General features: G+C 37.7%; 1 protein-coding gene across 5 annotated transcripts in view; it reads left to right on the top strand.

Annotated features, from left to right (window-relative positions):
• Nucleotides 1-19,614, top strand: part of LOC118814539 (mediator of RNA polymerase II transcription subunit 13-like) — a 142,327-nt gene that overhangs the window by 92,372 nt on the left and 30,341 nt on the right. For 4 of the 5 annotated variants that reach the window (XM_036580181.1, XM_036580180.1, XM_036580177.1 and 1 more), the window contains exons 5-7: nt 10,885-11,036; nt 13,570-13,764; nt 18,183-18,347. In XM_036580181.1, coding sequence (XP_036436074.1) covers nt 10,885-11,036; nt 13,570-13,764; nt 18,183-18,347 — 512 coding nt within the window. The remainder of the gene's footprint in view (nt 1-10,884; nt 11,037-13,569; nt 13,765-18,182; nt 18,348-19,614) is intronic. The other variant, XM_036580178.1, reaches the window with a different exon arrangement.

The following is a 19,614-nucleotide window of genomic DNA, read 5'->3' as shown; positions in this document are numbered from 1 at the left end:
GGAGAGAAGAGACTCATAAAGATTATAGCAGCATCGTATAGCTGCTCTGCATCTAACACAATCCCTTTCCCCTCTCTTTACTGCCTTAACTATAAAATCATAGATCAGATTATATAGATAGCGTATTATAAGTGCAAGTCGTAGACTGTGCTGTACACAGTTACAATCCCGAGTATGCTGCTTAGGTCATTTAAAGTTGGAGTGTGTTTATAAGAGTCATCATAAGTGTCATGGACATAAAAAGCCCTGTAAGATTATACTGAAGATAGCATGTATGGTTAGTAATGAAGTGAAATAATCTTTCTATGGCACTTTTTTGGCGCTGCCTGGCTTGGAGGAGGAAAGAAAGAAACTATTGAATGCATATTTACAGTCACAAATTTTCTTTATATGAAGTAAAAGACCAGAAAACTCTATGAACATATCATATGTATAAATAGGGCTTTGTTTAACAACCAGCTCAGGAGATACTAACTGGCAGACAAGCAAATCTATTCCAGTAATATTCAGAGCTAGTCTAAGTTTAACAGACAATTTAGGAGATGCTAATAGGCTAATCCAGTAATAATCAGAGCTAGGCCAAGTTTAATAACCAGCTCAGGAGATGCCAACTGGCTAATCCAGTAATAATCAGAGCTAGACCAAGTTTAATAACCATCTTAGGAGATGCTAACAGGCTAATTCAGTAATGTAATTATTTCATAATAAAAATATGAAAATATAAAACATTATGGTTTCCCACGGGCATCTTTAGCTAAATTTCACTATAACAGCGGCAAAAAACTTTTTTGTACGTAAAGCACGTTGACTGGATGAGGCTTTGGAACTCACTTGTTTGCAAAAGCATGTGTGGGATTCTGAAGTTTCTCCAGCAAGGGGTGCTGTTAGTACACAACTTTCAAAATAAGAGAGTTTTTCAAAACCCTGTGTTACTTAGAACTTAATTATAAAATATATGATTTCCTTTGAAGATACAAATATAAGATACTTAAAAACTCACAGTTCAGGATATAGAAATCTGAAATGGAGATGCATTGTGGCACCCTGAATCGAAATTGAATTGAATGGTGAGGTGCAGAGATATCTCTACTATCCAGTTATTCCTTATGTTTCTCAGAGGCTAACAACGGAACACCAATGTTTATAATATGTTAACAGGACTATAAAAAATGAGAGTTTATCTCATGTTCATGAGTGTGTGTATTATATTATACCTTCCTGCTGTGAAACATGAGTGCATTGACATGAGCATGTTGTCAAGGACATGTTGTTAATGACTTGATAGAAAAGCAACGCTGAGCATCTTATTTGTTTTATGTCATGTGGCCGGCTTGCTTACTAAGCTAACTACTCTAACTAATGTTAGCTAGGTGAAGAAACAATGAAAGGATGCTGTATTTCTCTGAGAAATTAACATATTGGCACATCGTCCACTAAGAAGAAGAAAGTCCGCATCAGCATCCAATGTTGTATTTGTTAGCTGTGTGTTGATCTAATCAGCTTCCTTTACTCATATGAAAACCTACCAATGTTTGTCAATAATGAATCATATTCAAATGTATTTCTCTGCATCACCTAAAAAGTAAGCATAACCCTTAATTTTGGCCTGTTTTTTTTTCTTTGCTTATCGCTCTCTACAGTACACCTAATATCCATTCATTTTTGACATTTTTGAAAGAGCAGAAAAAACATAAACTTTAGGCCAGTTGAAAGATACTGAAACACTTTCCATTAGCTTATATTTTACATGTTTTTATTAATATTTTTGTTGTGTACAGGAAAGTTATTGTTGATGGTAATCAACTGCATGATACAGATACAGCAGATGAAAAACAATGGTCTGTTCTTTTAACTGACTTTAAAGGGGAATTCCAAATTTTCCTCATGAAAAATCCACATAATTAAATGGGTAAGATGTAAACAAAGTCGTTCTGTGTGCTTTGATATGCAATCGTGACACACTCCATTCAAGAGAAACTTGCAGAGTCAGAAGTGTTCACAGTGGTGACGATAGGAACAAGACATCTGACCTCTAAAAGGTAAAAAGACAGTTATTACATGAAATGGTTATGAATAATTTGCCTGATGCCTGAGACTTTGTTTTGTGATAGGCTCTTTAAACCTTATGAAGGTTTTCTAAAATCCATTCATGGTGGAGAGGTACATGCAGGGTGTTGTAATGCAAAATAGTGCCCAAAGAAAATTATTTTGTCAGATTTACCACCATTTTATTATCATCAACATTGCATATAAAAACTCAGAAGACGTGTAGACTCACTGGTGGCAACGCCTGGTCCCTATCACAGCCACTGTAAAGAAGGTTGAGCTGGTATGTTTCTTTAAAATTAAATATTTCACATCGAACCACTCTGAAGGACTTTGTTTACATCTCAATGACTGAATAATGCAGAAAATTTGCAAAGTTGGTGAAGATTTGAGAAGATTTGTGTATACTTGAAGAAGATTTGTATATACTTGTTTTGTACTGAGGAAACAGAGAAATGCTGGGTGTCTTCTGAAGTGGTTGGGAACAACTGGGCTGTACTTGTGCACACTCATGCAGTCAGGCTGAAACATGACACTAGACAAATGTACATGAGTGGTACATGGCATGAAACACACATGCACACACCACACACACACACACCACACACACACACACACACACACACACACACACACACACAGCCACCCCCGGGGATGGTAAATGGTGCGGCCATGCGCTGCTTTCTGTAGCGCTGTAGTTTCTGATTGATTTCAGTGTAAAAGTATTAATTGTGCGCAGTGTCGGCCTATTAAAGCATGCTGGGATCCGTGTGTTAACCGTGTAGCCATCGAGTGTGTACAGCGCTAAATAATTCACTCGCTTCTGCTCACACTGAGCCTTTCGCTTTCTCTCTCTCACACACACATTATGCACCTACTTACAGTTAACACATTCAGTATGAGCCATTCACAAGCAGCTAAACACAGTACCAAAGAGTGTTTGAATAAACTGTTGTTCAGGATGAGGTTAAAGCCTCAACGAAGCCTGTAACTTTACTGTTAGTGTCATAGTCAAGACAACTACAGACGAGTCTGAGTCAAGTCCAAGACCCGGACATGTCACTGTGAGTCAGAGACTTTGTAGTAGTTGAGTCTGAGTCAAGAACAATAACAGATTAGGATTTTTTTTCATAATGTGTAGTCTGCTATTACCATTAATAGCGATGTCGCCTCACAGCAAGAAGGGCCTGGGTTCAATTCCCTGGCCGGGCGACCACGGTCCTCTCTGTGTGGAGTTCTTCTCCCTGTGTCTGTGTGGGTTTCCTCCGGGTGCTCTGGTTTCCTCCCACAGTCCGAAGACATGCAGTCAGGCCAACTGGGGATATTAAATTGGCCTTAAGTGTGTGTGTGTGTGGGAAGGTATATGCTTGTGTGTCTGCCCTGTGATGGACTGGTGACCTGTCCAGGGTATTTCCTGCCTTTGGTCAAATAAGTGCTGGGATGGGCACCCCCCAGTGACCCAGAAGGATAAGCGACTTAGAAGATGATATAAACCAAACAACATACATCCATTTTTGTTATTAAATACAAAACTTTGTAATAATAACATTCCGATCTGCTCTCAAGGTATGCTTGAATTTTCGAACCAATGAACATCAGTAAACAAATAATACCTTGTTAATCCATCATGGAAATCATCAATTAGGTCCTCAACCAGCAGAGCAGATTTTACTTGAACAGCTAGAGAAAGTATTTTGTTTGTTCATTGATTGATGAAGTAGTGAATTCAGCTACTTTAAGGTGCTCTGATTGCTGACACAGGCGATCAGTTGCACACAGAGCTTGTATAATCTCCATAGGGAAGCATTGCCAATAGAATGGGATGCTCTGAAGCAGCCGCACATGAGCCCAAGGTCACCATGTCCAGTGCCACGTGTCAGCTAGAAGGGTGTAAAGCCCCCAAGCATTGGGCTGTGGAGCTGTAGAACTGTTTTCTCTGGAGTGATTGAACTCCATCCAAAACCTTTGGGTTGCGTTGGAGTGGCGTTGTGATCCAGAGCTAATCAACCAACATCAGTACCTGACCTTATTAATGCTTCTTGTGGCTGAATGCAGTGAAATCCTCACAAGTGTTTCAACATCTAATATAAAGCGTTTCTAGAAGAATAGAGACTGTTACTGCAGCAAATGGGGGACAAAGTCTCTGATAATTCCCTTGATTTCAGAAAAAAAAAAACTGTTGGATAAGCAGATGTCTAAACTTTTGAACACGTAGTGCTTTTGGAATTGAACTTGTGCATACAGAAAAAGTTGGAGCCTGACGATATAGAATGTAAATTAAATGTCAATGTAATTCACTGTGTAACAATATAATTGTGTAATTACATTTAAATAGAATAGGAAAGGACAATACTTCTAAGGTTTAAGAAACCACTGATTTGTGTCCTCTCCTTTTTGTTTCCAAGCCAGTGATTGGATAGAGGAAGAAAATTTGTTTAAATCTCTCTCTCTCTCTCTCTCTCTCTCTCTCTCTCTCTCTCTCTCTCTCTCAGGCCATGTGGCAGTATCTCTTCTTTTCATTTATTAATACTTTGTGAGTACAGCAGCATTGCAGGCGTATGCCGAGCATCGTATGCACAAGGATGAAGAACACATGCCGGTCATGTGTGTAATTTGCCGGTGTGTGACACTCTACACAGAGCGTTAACCCAGCGTTGTGCTCTTCTGCATCGACAGTCACTGTGTGTAGATTTAACTCTATACATCATGTGTGCTATATGCCCTGCTGACTTTTTCTCCTGCTCCACTTGTAATTGAAAACATGTTAACAAGATCTTTAATTCATGTCCTTGTTGCTGTGCATGTAACGGGACATGTACGTCTGCTAGCGGTACAACTGAAGCTTCAACCCGCTTCTTCCTGTACACATGTCCTGACCTTAATTTTAAAGTAATTTCAAAAGATGGAAGATAATTTCATATGTTTTATGGCAACCGCATCTCTTAACTTTGTTGGAACTTTTCTGAAGCCTGCTGTAGACCCTTAGATGTCTAGAGTCACTGTGCTTACTTAGCGTTACTGTTTATACATAACTACAGTATTACAACATAATTAATTACATAGTTACACAATTACAATTACTTTACATTCTGTATTGAGTGTTTTTTTATTAATCAAAAAATATTCTAATAATACCTGTTTAACCTTTCCATTTAAACATTTCCCTGATGAGAATTTATGTAGCTTACTTAACCCCTTAAAATCCCAGGCTTATTACATACAAAGGCTTATTACTCAGTAACAACAGGGACATCAATACAAACTGGTGGAACTATTCGTAGGTTATAGAAGTGTGTAATGAAACTTTGGCCATTCAAGGGGTTAAGGTAAAGGGAAAACCTAAAAGGGAAAACCTAAGGTCATTCAGTATGTTTTACGCAAGTGACCATTGAACCTCAATTGTTCATCTATTTCTACTTAAAGCTTGATTAAAAGGCATAGTGAGCCTGCAATTTTGCATTCGCATTTTCAAATTACTTGTTGACAGTACTCTAATAGTGCAGTTAACATATTAAATTTTTGTTTTTACTGATATTAATTATCTTACTGATAATGGCTTTGATAATTGATTCACAAATCTATCGTTTTTCAGGTTATTAAATTTATTCACACTCTGACCAAACGTTTGTACCAGTACACCACAGATGGGATTGATGAATAACTGACGTTGAGTACTTTGATCAGCTTTGGTCATTCGCTGCTTTGATATGGGCGATTTCTGTAGATTTCACCACTGAGGGTTTTGCTATCTTGGTCACACTGCACGGTTGGGCAACATGGCGCTCTCAGAGGGGAGTGCTGTTCACTGTGTAACTGTACAGATGCCCAGCTGGCTGGTACAGTAAGCCACAAAGCTACAGGGAAAACAGGCCCCAGTGTTTTTTTTTCCTGTTCAGAATGCGGCCACTCACATCCTCTGGGACTCGTGGCCACAAACAACACTCACAGTTTGAACTGGGATCCAGCTGTAGAGTTCACTGCTAGGCGGAGCACCTGGGTGCACCTTCTGTGGGGCCAGCAAACATTTTGCACATCATGGTATCATAATATATCTGAAATCCAATCTTAAATTGATAAAAAGTGTTTTCTCGCTGTCAGATGCAAACCTCGTAACTCCTTTTCTGTAGGTTTTTTTTAACACTATGAAATTGCCAAATTCATTTGCATTGTGTGAACATTTCAAACGCACCAATAGAAATTAACATAACATTGCTGTCGGAATAACTTGTAATATTCCAACTTTACACAAGAAGGCCAAAAACATTCTTGAATTTCTGTTGGTCGGTTCATCATAAAATGTGCATGAGTTGGCCTTTATTCATCAAAGTAGGGTTCAGTCAAATCCATAATTCATCAGTTTCATCTTTGGCATACCTGTACGATCAAACTCAAGTGAATTTGAGCCTAATAGTTTAACAACCTGATAAACAATGCTTGATTTGCAATTAACTAACCAAAACTATTATTAATATTATCTATAATACCAAAGATAAGAATACAAATAGAAATAACAATAATACGCTCTATTTCATACTTTGGTGAACGAGGGCCATTGTAAAGAGCATTTTTAAATCAGTCTCATGCAAAAGTTTGGCCGCTCCTTGTCAAATTGCACAAATTAAGTTGTATTAACATTAAACCTGTGCCAAGCTCAGATTTAGTACAAATATAAATTCATCACAAAATATATAGCAAACAATACTCATTTCTCTTTGTCCTTTTTTGCTGTCCACATCATCACAATAACCTATTTAGATATTCAAATAAGGTACTATCACATTCAATTACATAGTGGGCATATTTTCTGAAACGTTACAGTTTCAAAGTTTTCTTAATGCAAATTTCAGCAGGTCAACCTAAAAATACTTAATGTTAAAAACATTTTACTGGTTTTATTCAACTCAGATAAACACTTGAAATAAAACAAAAGCAAAGGAAATTTAGTTTAAAGGAGCAGTGTGTTGTTTTTATTGTCTACATTCCACCTGCACTAATGTGTAAATAGTTCCTCTAGTCACATTTGTGTATTATCTATTTTAAGTCAAAATTCTACCAAAAGAACCAAGTTTGAATGAGAGATTTCATGATGCACTGAATAGTTTCCTGAAGAATTGTAGTACTGCCAGATAATTGCTTTACTGCTGATGTGTGTAATAATGATTTGTCTATTCAGAGCAAGTACAAACAACGTTTCTCCAAACTTCTCAAGTGTTTTCATTCAGCGTTTCCAGGAATTATGTGTATTATAATAATCCGAGTGCACTGTGTATAGTGATATTGTTTGTAAGCCAGTCTTGTTCTGTAAAAACACATTAAGAGACCATTCACAAGAGCTTTATTGTGCTCCCCTCCCCGTTCCACTCCGAGATGCTATCAGAGGGGGGTGTTATCGCCGCCGCCTCTGATGGCTTGTCTAAGCCCTTGATAAGATCTAGGATTGAAGCAGGAGGATACACGTGCATGATTGGCTCCCATGTCAACACAGCGCACACGCCAAAACGCCCCACCCACTTCTCTCCTACCCAGTGTCTTTCTTTTACGCTGCTGTGCTCTGGAGAGCCCCCTCATTTACCATTGATTATTGATTTGTGAATGACATATTTTGACCCTGTATTTTGTCATTATAGTTTGAGCTGTCACTGTTGATTATCAGTGTTTCAGTGCTCTTCAGATTGTTATGGTGATTAACCGAGTGATCAGTTTTAAAAATGACCAAATAATACAAATGAACTTATACTAAACAATAACTATGCATAGTCAGCTTTCAAATGTCATGTGGCATGTTTTTTTGATTTTCTAAGTGAAAATAAGTAAACTTATCTTCTATGGACAACCCATTTCTGCACAGATTAATGCACAAATACTGTTTATTTGCTGAATTTAAAATATTGGGAAAAACAGAATGTGGCCTGTGCAAAAGTTATGGTACATTTTATTTATAATTTTTATTTTTATTAAAAGAAATTATGCATTCAAATTTTAAGGAAAAAACCTTCCTTTGTTAGCCCTTTTTTACTGTGTTCTTCAGTGGTCAGAACCCCCTCAGGACCACCACAGAGCAGGGATTATTTGAGTGGTGTATCATTCTCAGCATTGCAGTGACACTGTGGTGGTGGTTGCTGTGGATCAGACACAGCAGTGCTGCTGGAGTTCTTCAACACCTCAATGTCACCGCTGGACTGAGAATAGTCCACTAACAATCTGTGCAGCAACATGAGCTACCGTCCCCCCTGACCAACAAGATAGGTGTGTCTAATGGAGCAGACAATGAGTGGACACAGTGTTTAAAAACTCTAGCAACACTGCTGTGTCTGACCCACTCATACATCTATATACATCACTCATATATAGTTTTATTTATTTATTTATTTTTACAGTATATTAAACTCAGCAAAACAATACAAAATTGTAACATATAGAGTATGTGTGTGTGTGTGTGTGTGTGTGTGTGTGTGTATATATATATACATATTACTGTATATATGTATTTACATATATATGTAGGACTGAAAAAAAGATCACAAAATTGTTTTAAGCTGCTTTATTGCTTTGTTAAAGTGATAGAGGACACTTCCCGTGTGTCTTGTGGGGGTGAGTTTTTGAGAGTAAACACTTGAAGCTGCCTCACCACTTATTTTTCGGTTTTATTTTTGTTCATGGGATGGAAAGTTAATCCTGGATTTGATGATCTCGGACACCTTAGATAATTATGTGGGTTTCAGTCCTGAGCAGACTAGCTTTGCAAATGATATGTGAACTATAATAGCGGCATAGTGTAGGGCAAGTGATGGGTAGCCCATTATAGAGAGCAACAAAATAACAGGTTATAGCAGCAGCCTAATGAACACTTCTTTTGGCTGGTCTTTGGAGTCTGTAAGAAATGCTCACGCTCATTAGGAAGTCATGCAGCGTCCTGGCTCCTACACTGTAGCGTCAGTAGCTAATGTGACTTGTAGCTACCTGTGTCAAAAGGATGCCAGTGTGTTTCTGTGCACAAAGAAGCGAGCAGGGAATGATGAGCAACATGCTTTTCATAGACAACAGACCAGCCTGAATGGGGTTACAAGTGTGTGTGTACATATCTGTGGCCTGTTCCAGCGCTCTAACAGCACTTTTCTCGTCGGCACCCTATACACCTATTAATAGTATCTTCATATTGTGTTAGGATAGAGTTGGCTGGGTGAGGGGGGAGGAGGGAAATGTATTGATGTAGTGTTTTTTTTTCTGTTAGATTCATGCACAGCAGGAATCTGAATAATTTAAATGTGAGGAGTAGTGGAGGAAAGCTAATGCAGCCAGTACATGTAGAAGTGTGTGTGTGTGTGTGTGTGGTGCGTGTGCTTGTGTGTGTGCGCGAGCATGCGTGTGTGTGTACGGGTGTGTGCTGAAACAGCCTGCTGTTATGACTCCAATGTTCTGTTGTTCTTGGTGAGCTTGAGGAATGCTCATGTGCCACACAGATTGCCTCAGTCCATTGAGAGCTTAGCGCCCTCTTCTGGATGTATCAGTGAAGAACGGCTAATTTACAGTGTAATAAATACAAAGTATAATATATATATAAAAAATGTATATAAAATGTGTTTGTGTGTATATATATATATATATATATATATATATATATATATGACAATATATGTATAAAATATAATGAATATATATATATATGTATATATTTATATGAAATATAATATATACAACATAATAATAACAATAATAATATTTTTTACATAAAAGCCAGATATGAAACAACGAAAATAAAAATGAAACAACAGAATATAATAAAAATAAAGGTATTGAACAAGTAAGGTAACGTACTAAGAAATAGCAAGAAAATACAATAATAATAATGAGTAAGGAATCGTGCAACCTCATTTCCATAAAAGTTGGGATGCTGTGCAAAATGTACATAAAACAGAATGCAATGATGTGCAGATCATTTAAACCGTGTATTTAACTGAGAATTGAGGAATTTTACTGTTTTTTGGAAAATATATTCACATCTTGAATTTGATGCCAGCAATATGTTTCAAAAAAGTTGGGACAGGGGCATGTTTACCACTGTGCTGCATCACTTCTTCTTTTAACAACACTCTAAGGTTTTGGGAACTGAGGAGACCAACTGCTGTAGTTTTGAAAGTGAAATATTTTCCCATTCCTGCTTATTATGGAATTCCAGCTACTCAACAGTTCAGGGGCCTTTTGTTGTGTTTTTCATTTTATAATGTGAGAGATGTTTGCAATGGGTGACAGGTCTGGACTGCAGGCAGGTCAGTTTAGCACCTGAACTCTTTTACTACGAAGCCATGCTGTTGTAATACATGCAGAATGTGGTTTGGCATTGTCTTGCTGAAATAAATAAGGCCTTCCCTGAAAAAGACGTCATCTGGATGGCAGCATATGTTTCTTAGAGACCTGTATGTATAACATTCAGCATTGGGCTGTGGAGCAGTGGAACTCTATTCTTTGGAGTGATGGAGCATTTTCATGATCAAAAAAAAAAAAAAATCTAGAACATAATCTCTAACTGCTACATCTGTGGTGTGTGATTGGTTATCATGAGTGATGAATTTGATTTTTAGGATCTGCCCATTAACTTCTAATATCATTGGTTGTCTATTCAGGTTTTCTGTTCTTTTTTACTAAGCACAAGAAAATAGTTGTCTATGGTAGCTTATTGTTTAGGTCAAAATGTTGTGGAGTATTCCTTTAAGCAAGTAATGGTCAGTACATCTCTCTCTGATTTGTTCCATAGCAATAAAGTTATAGTGTCAGCCATGTATCTATGATATGTCCTGTCTAAAATTAGAGATTTTTCCCTCTCTCTCTGATTTCCCGTAGCAGCAGTGAGCACCTCTCCTGCTCCTTCTCCTTCTTCCTGCACGGTGAGAGTAACGTGTGCACCAGCGTGGAGATCGCTCAGCACCAGCCCACCTATCACATCACTGAGGAGCATGTGCGCCTGGCCCAAACCTCCAGCAGCCCCATACAGGGTGAGTCAACCTTTCAACCTTCCTTCCAAAACCAATTCCACCCATTTTCCAAAATTTCAGCATAATTCAGTTGATGTAAACAAAGTCATTTACAGTGTTTTGATGTGAAATGTTGCCTTTTAGAGAAACGTAGACTCTTTACACTCATAGTGACTGGACGTAAATGAGTGCTTCTGTGTTTACAGGCACTTTTAGGTCCTGGCAGTGGACATTCGGATGTATTTTAAAGGACCCATGTCATTGGAGAACCAAATATTCTTCACTTTTCTGAAATTGAAATAGTTTAACCAGTTAAAATCCCAGGCTTATTACATACTAAGCCTTAATATTCAGTAACTACAGGGACTTCAATGCAAACTGGCTGAGCTATTCTGAGGTTATAGAATGTGTAATAAAGCTTTGGGGCTGGCGGTGGGCCCTGGCCATTTAAGGGGTTCATGTAGGTTGTAAACATACAGCACCATAATGCCATAAAGTACATATAAGGAAACTGAGCTGCAAAAATTTTGAATTGAGGGTTTTTGTGATGTCACAAAACCGACACATGTTCATTTATCCTCCTTTTCAGCCTACAGTAGTTTTGCCGTGCCCACTCATGCTGAAGTTATAAAGAGTATTTCAGCCTGGACTGGTTTTTGAGTGAAGCACAACAGAGGGCAGCCAATCACAACAGAGATCAGATATGTTAATTCAGATATGTCAGTCTTAAAGCCACAGAAACAAAAAGAGCTTTTTAATTAAGGGATAAAGACCGGCTGGAAAATGCTCAGTGCAAATGCATAACAACTGTTTTTGGTACATAAACCCACAGAAACATCTACGTGGACCTCAAGGGGAAAAATAAAATGAAAAAAAGTAGGTTATGGGCCCTTTAACATTTTAGGAAAATAAACAGAAAAGTAGTGTCATAACACATTTTCACAAATAAGAGCTGCTAAATGTACTGAGTTAGTGTAATTATAATGTAATGTATATTTTGGATCAAAATACTAGTTTTTTGTCGTTTATCTTGCCAATCCTTAAAAGCATAGAAAGAGATTACTGAATAACACAGTTATATCTTTTTATTTTTGTATAAATGTTATATCATAGCATTTGTAAACATTGTGTTTTAAATTAGATTTTAAATTAGATTTTTTTAAAAATCATATTCATGTTAAATTCAAATATATGAGACTGTGTCTGCCAAAGCTAATGTAACATGACATACTATTTATCATTTGTATTTAAACACCGTAAAATAAAGGTCTTTACCACATTATCCTTACCCTTAGGAAATATCCTTATCATAGCACTCTATGACAGTAAGAATATGTCACGTTAAGTACTTTTTCACTATTTTTCTAAAAATCTGGACAGCTAAAACTGCCCATGATTACAGAAACACTCAAATGTAGCCATTTTATTTACTATTAAATCTATGTGTTTTCTGAGTTTTTATATGTAATGTCAATAATGGTAATATAGTGTTAAATCTGTAAAAGTAAGTTGTCTTTGGGGACTGTTTCGCCTTTGCATGTGCCTCTCCACCATGAAGGAATTAAAAAAAAAATTATAGGCCAAATCTTATATAACCACTATCGTAAAACAACGTCTCAGGCAGTATATTTGTAACCATTTGATGCAATAACCTTCTGTGAGAGAGCTTTTAGAGTGATTTAATGCTTCAGATGTCAATTCAGGCTACGTAAGTTTCACTAGAATGGAGTATTCACATCAAAGCACTCTGAATGACTTACTTTACATCTTAACCGTTCAATTATGCAGAAATAAAAAAAAAAAATTGGAATTTTCCTTGAAGTTACGATGAGGTGAACACCCCTCACTTAACATCTGTAGAAGAGTAGTTTGCAGTCTGGAGAATCCATAACCTGCTACTTGTTCCAGGTATTAACAAGCCCTTCCTGAGTTGAAGTGGGTATTGCAAGTGAAGCAGGTGAAATACTAAATTACACAGGGCAGTGGTACACCAGGACCAGACTTGGGAGCCACTGTTGTAGAACATATAAAAAATGTGCACAAAAACTGAATTCCTCAGCTAATAATAATAACTGATACTTTTATGCTACCGGTACTGATAACAATAAATAGTAATTTATTTTTTATTGCATTTTAAAGTGCAAACTATATAAAGTTCAGAATATAATCCGAATACACTATTGCTCTTATTAATCAAAGTAGCATACAGTCAAATCCGATCATAAAACAAGCACCTACAGTTTTGTTATTTTTCAGTTTAATCTTTGGCGTATCTGTACGATCAAACTCATGTTTGGTAGAAATTTGTAGGCATTTTTTTCAAGTTGTTATGTTATTACACGCACTCTCACCAGACGCAAGTATGATCGTACAGATGCGCCAAAGATGAAACTGATGAATAACAAAACTCATTTTATGATCAGATTGAACGGTACTCATCATTGATGATATTTTGTCAGACTTGCAAAGTTTTGCCAGTCAAAAAACAGCATTTACTGTCTGATTTAAACTGTACCAGCATGCTAATGTGTTGCATTGTTACCTGTGTTCTCAGTGATCTTGAGTCCATATGGACTTGGTGGCACTCTGACGGGACAGGCCTTCAAGATGAGCGACCCAGCGGTGCGGAAGCTGATGGAGGAGTGGAGCCACTTCTACCCCATGGTGCTCAAGCGCAAGGAGGGCGAGCGGGAAGAGGGTGACCCCACCTACGATCCCCACAGCCATGTCGCCCTGGAGGTCATTGTTGGTAAGTAGCCTGCACACAAACCTGAGGAAAAAAGTAGAGTGCAACATAAGCCTGACAAGCTGACAAATTTGATTGGAGATTTTTTTTTAATTAACTTTGAATGATTTTCAAGGTCACATGGCCATGTTGTGATTCTCAAACACTTCTGCAGAAATGAAAATGTCTACAAATATATCAGTATATTTATATACAAATAGATCAGTTAATGCAAATGTATCAGTCAGTTAACTGGATCATAGACATTTTTGTCTTGTATTTTATTTATTTCCCTGAGGTCCACTTATGACTAGGACTGGGTATTGTCAGCAACAGTGGTGTAGGCAGAAATACATTTCTGTATAGGTCTGTTGGAAAAGTTTGTTCGATACAATTTCCAAACGCACTGATATTTTGCAATGTCATTAACAGCCGCACATCACCCTGCCTATTCCAACACTTCTGCTGTATGGTGATACAAAACAATAGCAAACGATCAGAAAACAAGATCCTCATGAATCCAACCAACACTGCAATACCCTTCACTATAAAGCATGCATCTGCTTGCACCAGGCACATTTGGCCAATGAAGACAGGTTACATTTACAAAGACAAGGAAAAAAAAAAAACACAGCAAACTTAAAAGCCTAAACCTAATCAGCATAGGCTAAAGCATACTGGCATAGCAGGTGGACCCAAACAAGACAACATGACAGATTAAAATTAGACTGCTAAGATGTGTAAAGACAAAGAAAAACAACACAGCAAACTTGAAAAGCTAAAACCAGTCATCGTAGGCAAAAGAAAATTGCCATGGTGGACATGAAAAAATGGTTGTATGTCTTATTTTGGATGGCTTGATACATTATAGTAATGTTTCATTTTCACAAAACCTATTTCAGCCTGTGTAATAAAAGAGCATAGTAAGTACCAAATTTGCAGAAAACTGACAACAACAACATTTTTTTAAATTTGTTTTTGATTCAGATGGGTAGAAAATGAGTGAATTTCACTTTTAAATGACTCCTGCTACATCTTTTAAAAGCACCTGGAGCTTCAAATTCAAACACTGGTGCTCAGATAACAAACTGAAAGCTTGAGGCAGTGCCACATAGCAGCAGGAGCTAAGCAGTGACTAAGGGGGGCTGAGAAAAGTTGGAGCTTGGCGGAAAGCGTAATAATTTGACTGGACATAATACGATGAGAGCACTCAGACAAAACACATTATTTCATTATCTTAAAAAATTCAGCTTAATAAATATTCTTTTCTCATTTGATTAAGTGGGCCTGTTATCAGTCAAGCCTACCTGTGTCCCAGTCAGCAACTTTGTTATAACACATATCATAACATAAACATCTTGATTCATGATACAATACAAAGACGAAAAACACCAAATGCACAACAGATGTTTTTGATCACTAATTACCTCAAACTTTGTTTTAAAACTACAGTAGTAATCAGTGGTGGAGTTGTAAATAATTCCCAGAAAGGGGGATGCGTCATCGTATGTTATGATTAGACTGCACTCGGGTGTTTCTTTTATAGTTTTTAATAGTTCTGTTTTTAAGTATGTTTATGTAACTATGTCCTGTATAGACCAAATCAGAATATTTGTAAACTTAATAGTTATGCATTCGAGTGGATAACTTCAGCATGGTGAGCACACTGTCAGCATGGAAGCAGTTCAATCTCAGTGAGGGATCCTCTGTCTTTAGGAACGCTTACAGCTGAAGCTAACAACGATTTTGTGAATTTTCCAGAAGATGGTGAAGTTGCCAGGCACTATTACATGACCAATAAGTGCACCAGAATGTAAACTGGATGGTATTTTCAGTTAACATACACAGGGCGACATTGCCCATTTTATCAGCTCCACTTACTATATAGGTGCACTTTGTACTTTTACAATTACAGACTGTAGTCCATCTGTTTCTCTGCATACTTTGTTAGCCCCCTTTTACCCTGTTCTTCAGTGGTCAGGACCCCCATGGACCCTCACAGAGCAGGTATTATTTGGGTGGTGGATCATTCTCAGCACTGCAGTAACACTGACATGGTGGTGGTGTGTTAGTGTGTGTTGCGCTGGTCTGAGTGGATCAGACACAGCAGTTCTGCTGGAGTTTTTTAAACACTGTGTCCACTCACTGTCCACTCTATTAGACACTCCTACCTTGTCAGTCCACCTTGTAGATGTAAAGTCAGAGATGTTAGCTCATCTGCTGCTTCACAGTTTGTGTTGGTCATCCTCTAGTCCTTCACCAGTGGTCACGAGACGCAGCCCACAGGACACTGTTGGCTGGAAATTTTTGGTTGGTGGACTATTCTCAGTCCAGCAGTGACATTGAGGTGTTTAAAATCTCCAGCAGCGCTGCTATGTCTGATCCAGGAGGTGGTCATAATGTTATGATGTTGTTGTTGTTATATTGTTGTTGTTAGGTCATAATGTTATGCCTGATCGATATGTATGTTTTATTGAATCTGTCTTATTTGTACTTCAGGATATGCTGTTTTCACTTAGCATTAGGGTTAGTCCTCTTCAGGCCCTGAGCTATTTTGTGGTTTCTTGCAAAATACGCAGCTCTAATTCTGGCAAAATGCCGCCTTCCATCTTCAAGAAACCTGTAAGACATGAGCTGCTCAGTACTGCTCACTGTATGGAAAGCATTTACTGGCCCCCCTCGACCTGTTAGTTCTTTAATTAGCATTTTGTTCCTTGTAACAAAACTCTCCACTGTAAACACCAACAACAGTTAGCATATCAGGCATGATGTTACCACCCACCTGTCGCATTAGCAACACTGCTGGCAGTAATATTTCACTAAATTAGCTAAGCAATTCTTATTCTGTAGATGCACCTGCCAGTGCCGCCTTTTTATATTATTTTTACCCTTTATTTAATTATATAATAAGATAATCCCTGAATAAGAGAAGCTTCGGTTTTAATAACTTCAAACATCTCTCACTGGTTAATGTAGGTTATTATACCTCTTTTTCTTTTCAAAGGAAGCCCACAGATCTTGCTGTATTTTTAGCATTCCCATGTGAAAGCACACAACTCTATGTAACCACTTCTTGAGTAGGTGTGCACATGCACTGCCCTGATCATAACTTGTTTCACATGAAGAACTCCTGTAGTGTATAAATCTCACACACTGAATTGAATGAACATATCAATAGTAGACATATTTAACTCGTATCACTTTCAGCCAAAAGGGGATGTAAAGAAGGAAACTTATGGTAAAATGGTATGTAATAATAAATAAATAACACTGAGGGAGCTTCTAAGAACTATATTGTAGAGGAGTGAACTTTCTGCACTTTTGATCTCAGGCAGCAGAAGCCTGGAGGCAGTAGTCAGTATTTGGGCACATATGCGTGTGAGAGAGACCGTGCTTGTAAAATTATCAGAGAACAACACAATATTCACTAATGTGTGCCACAGCACAGTGACAACATCCAAAGTGACATTATGCAAAACAAAGCAGCTCTGCAAACACATAACCAAAATGCTAACCAACGGCCAAGCGCTAACCACAGCAGCTACAAACTAATTTACTCATTACACGTCTTTGAAATTAACTCACTAGGTAATGTGTTATTTGTCGTGTTATGCAGTATAATGTAGCACAGCGTTAAATCCCATTAGCCTCATCAGTTTGGCAGAAATCATGATTTTGTATCGTTTTTATGTTTTCATATATCAGTGTTTTCTCACTACAATACCCAGTGTGCATTATGCAAATACATTATACAAACACTGGGAATCCCTGTGGTGTCGATAAATCCTGACTGTTGCCACTGATCTATAATCTAATAAACACAACCAAACTAAGATTAGAGGAACTCATGATTCGGTTGACACCACCACATTGCAAAGCAGACATCTATTCTGTCTTTATTCAGCACAAAATAGAAACCAGATGGACTGTTGTTGTCCTCATCTATTGAGTCATTTCTGTCATTAATCCTTTCTTTTAATCCTTTCTTTTAATTTCTGTCATTAATCCTCCTTTAAATTGATGTTTTAAAGACAGGTACCACAGTTAGGCAGCAGTAAGAAATGTGGCTTACTAGCAGTAACATCACTTGTCTGCTTTCCTTCACCAGCCAGCAAAATTAAACAAATAAATGAATGAATGAATCAATTTGAAAGAGCCTGTCCCCAAAACTCCACTGCAAAGCAGTTGTAGTTGTAAAAAGTTCCTACCACCTTCAGGATGCATCATCAGAAGGGAGTTTTCCTTGTCTTTAAACTTGAAAATCTCACCTAGAGACTATTGCAGCACTGCTGTAAGCAAGTTTACAACAGATGTAGCAATAGTTGTTTTTACTTTTCACACAAGTGTTCCTTTAATGTTCTCCTTTTCTCTCTTTCTTTCTCTCTCTCTCGTTTTTCTCATTCTTCTATTTATGTGTTCATTTCTCTCTTGTTCGGCTGTAGGTGGAGTGAGAATGATTTACCCAGCAGCCTTTGTACTCATCGCTCAGGCTGATCTGCCAGTGGAGCAGCCTCCTCCTGCTCAGGGCGCTCAGAGTGGCACCAGAGACTCCTCCAACTGCGGCATCCCCCTCACACCCCCCACCTCACCAGAGCAGCCCTGCTCAGGTAACAACACGCGCACACACAAAAGTGGCTTTTCTGCCTTTTAATCTACTCGTCCTTTAATAACATCATTTCTCAATGCTGTCGTTGTGTGTTTTGATATTTTGAAGCATAGTTTTTATTTGAAGCAAAAAAACTTGTGCATAGGAATCTGTTTCACACTTCACTTACCTTTTATTGTTCCTCTGATGAAACACACCAGTAATTAACCTTTAGTGATCTGAATTGTGTTCTAAATGTGTGTGCACACTCGCTTAGAAACGAAACTTGGACCCAACTAGGGAACTACAGGACCAATATAGCACAAGTTACATATTTTGTGTGTAGTTTTAAAAGTTGCTGTAGAACGAGTGATGAGATTCACTCTATAAACATTTTAATCACTCTTTTAATGGTTACATTATCAATTAGTTACAACTAAGCCTCCTATAATAAACGATGATCAATGTCACCCACATATAAAATCAGAACGTGTATATATAATACTAATAACTAAATACTACATTTTTAGTTAATCACTTTAGTAATATATATAGTCTAGTCCCAGTCAGGCCATACATGTGCGTTTACTTGGGCTAATAATATGTGGTAAATATTTAGGACATTTACGGCATTTGGCAGACACTCTTATCCAGAGCGACTTAAAATTTGATCATTTTATAGAGGTACGCGAAGGTAGTGTTAGGAGACTTGCCCAAGGATTCCTTTTGGTATAGTGTAGGGTGATTGTGTTGTAAAAATATGGATCCCTCATTTCTGTCATCACCACTGTAAAGAAATCTGAGTCAATAAGTTTCTCTAGAACAGAGCATTTCTTATCAAACCACTCTGAATGACTTTGTTGTGAATTGTAATTGAATTCATCTTTTAAGGGTTATATTCTTCTTTTAAGATACAGCTAAAGCCACTGAATTATGTTAGATAAAGGTTAATTAGGCATAAAATCCATAAGGTTAAAAATCTCATGTTTTTTCAAGGTAAATATTCTGTAACGCCTGAATAGATACTGTCTTCTATTACACAGCCATGAAGAATCATTGAGTTACTGTGTGTGCTTAAGCTTTCCCCATTTAGATGGAGTAATCATTAGAACTGAATACACTGATCAGCTCTTTACATTCCCCCACAGATTCCTCCTCAACGACCTCATTTCCTCTTATCCCAACCTCATTACCAAGCACCTCTACAGTCAGAATGTATTCACGCTTACGGTGCATTTCCTCTTAATGGCTCCACTAACGACCCATGAGCCTACATTACTACCTACCAG

Source organism: Colossoma macropomum, unplaced genomic scaffold, assembly GCF_904425465.1.
Source record: "Colossoma macropomum unplaced genomic scaffold, Colossoma_macropomum, whole genome shotgun sequence".
NCBI lineage: Eukaryota > Metazoa > Chordata > Actinopteri > Characiformes > Serrasalmidae > Colossoma > Colossoma macropomum.
This window is presented reverse-complemented; position numbering and strand designations above follow the sequence as displayed.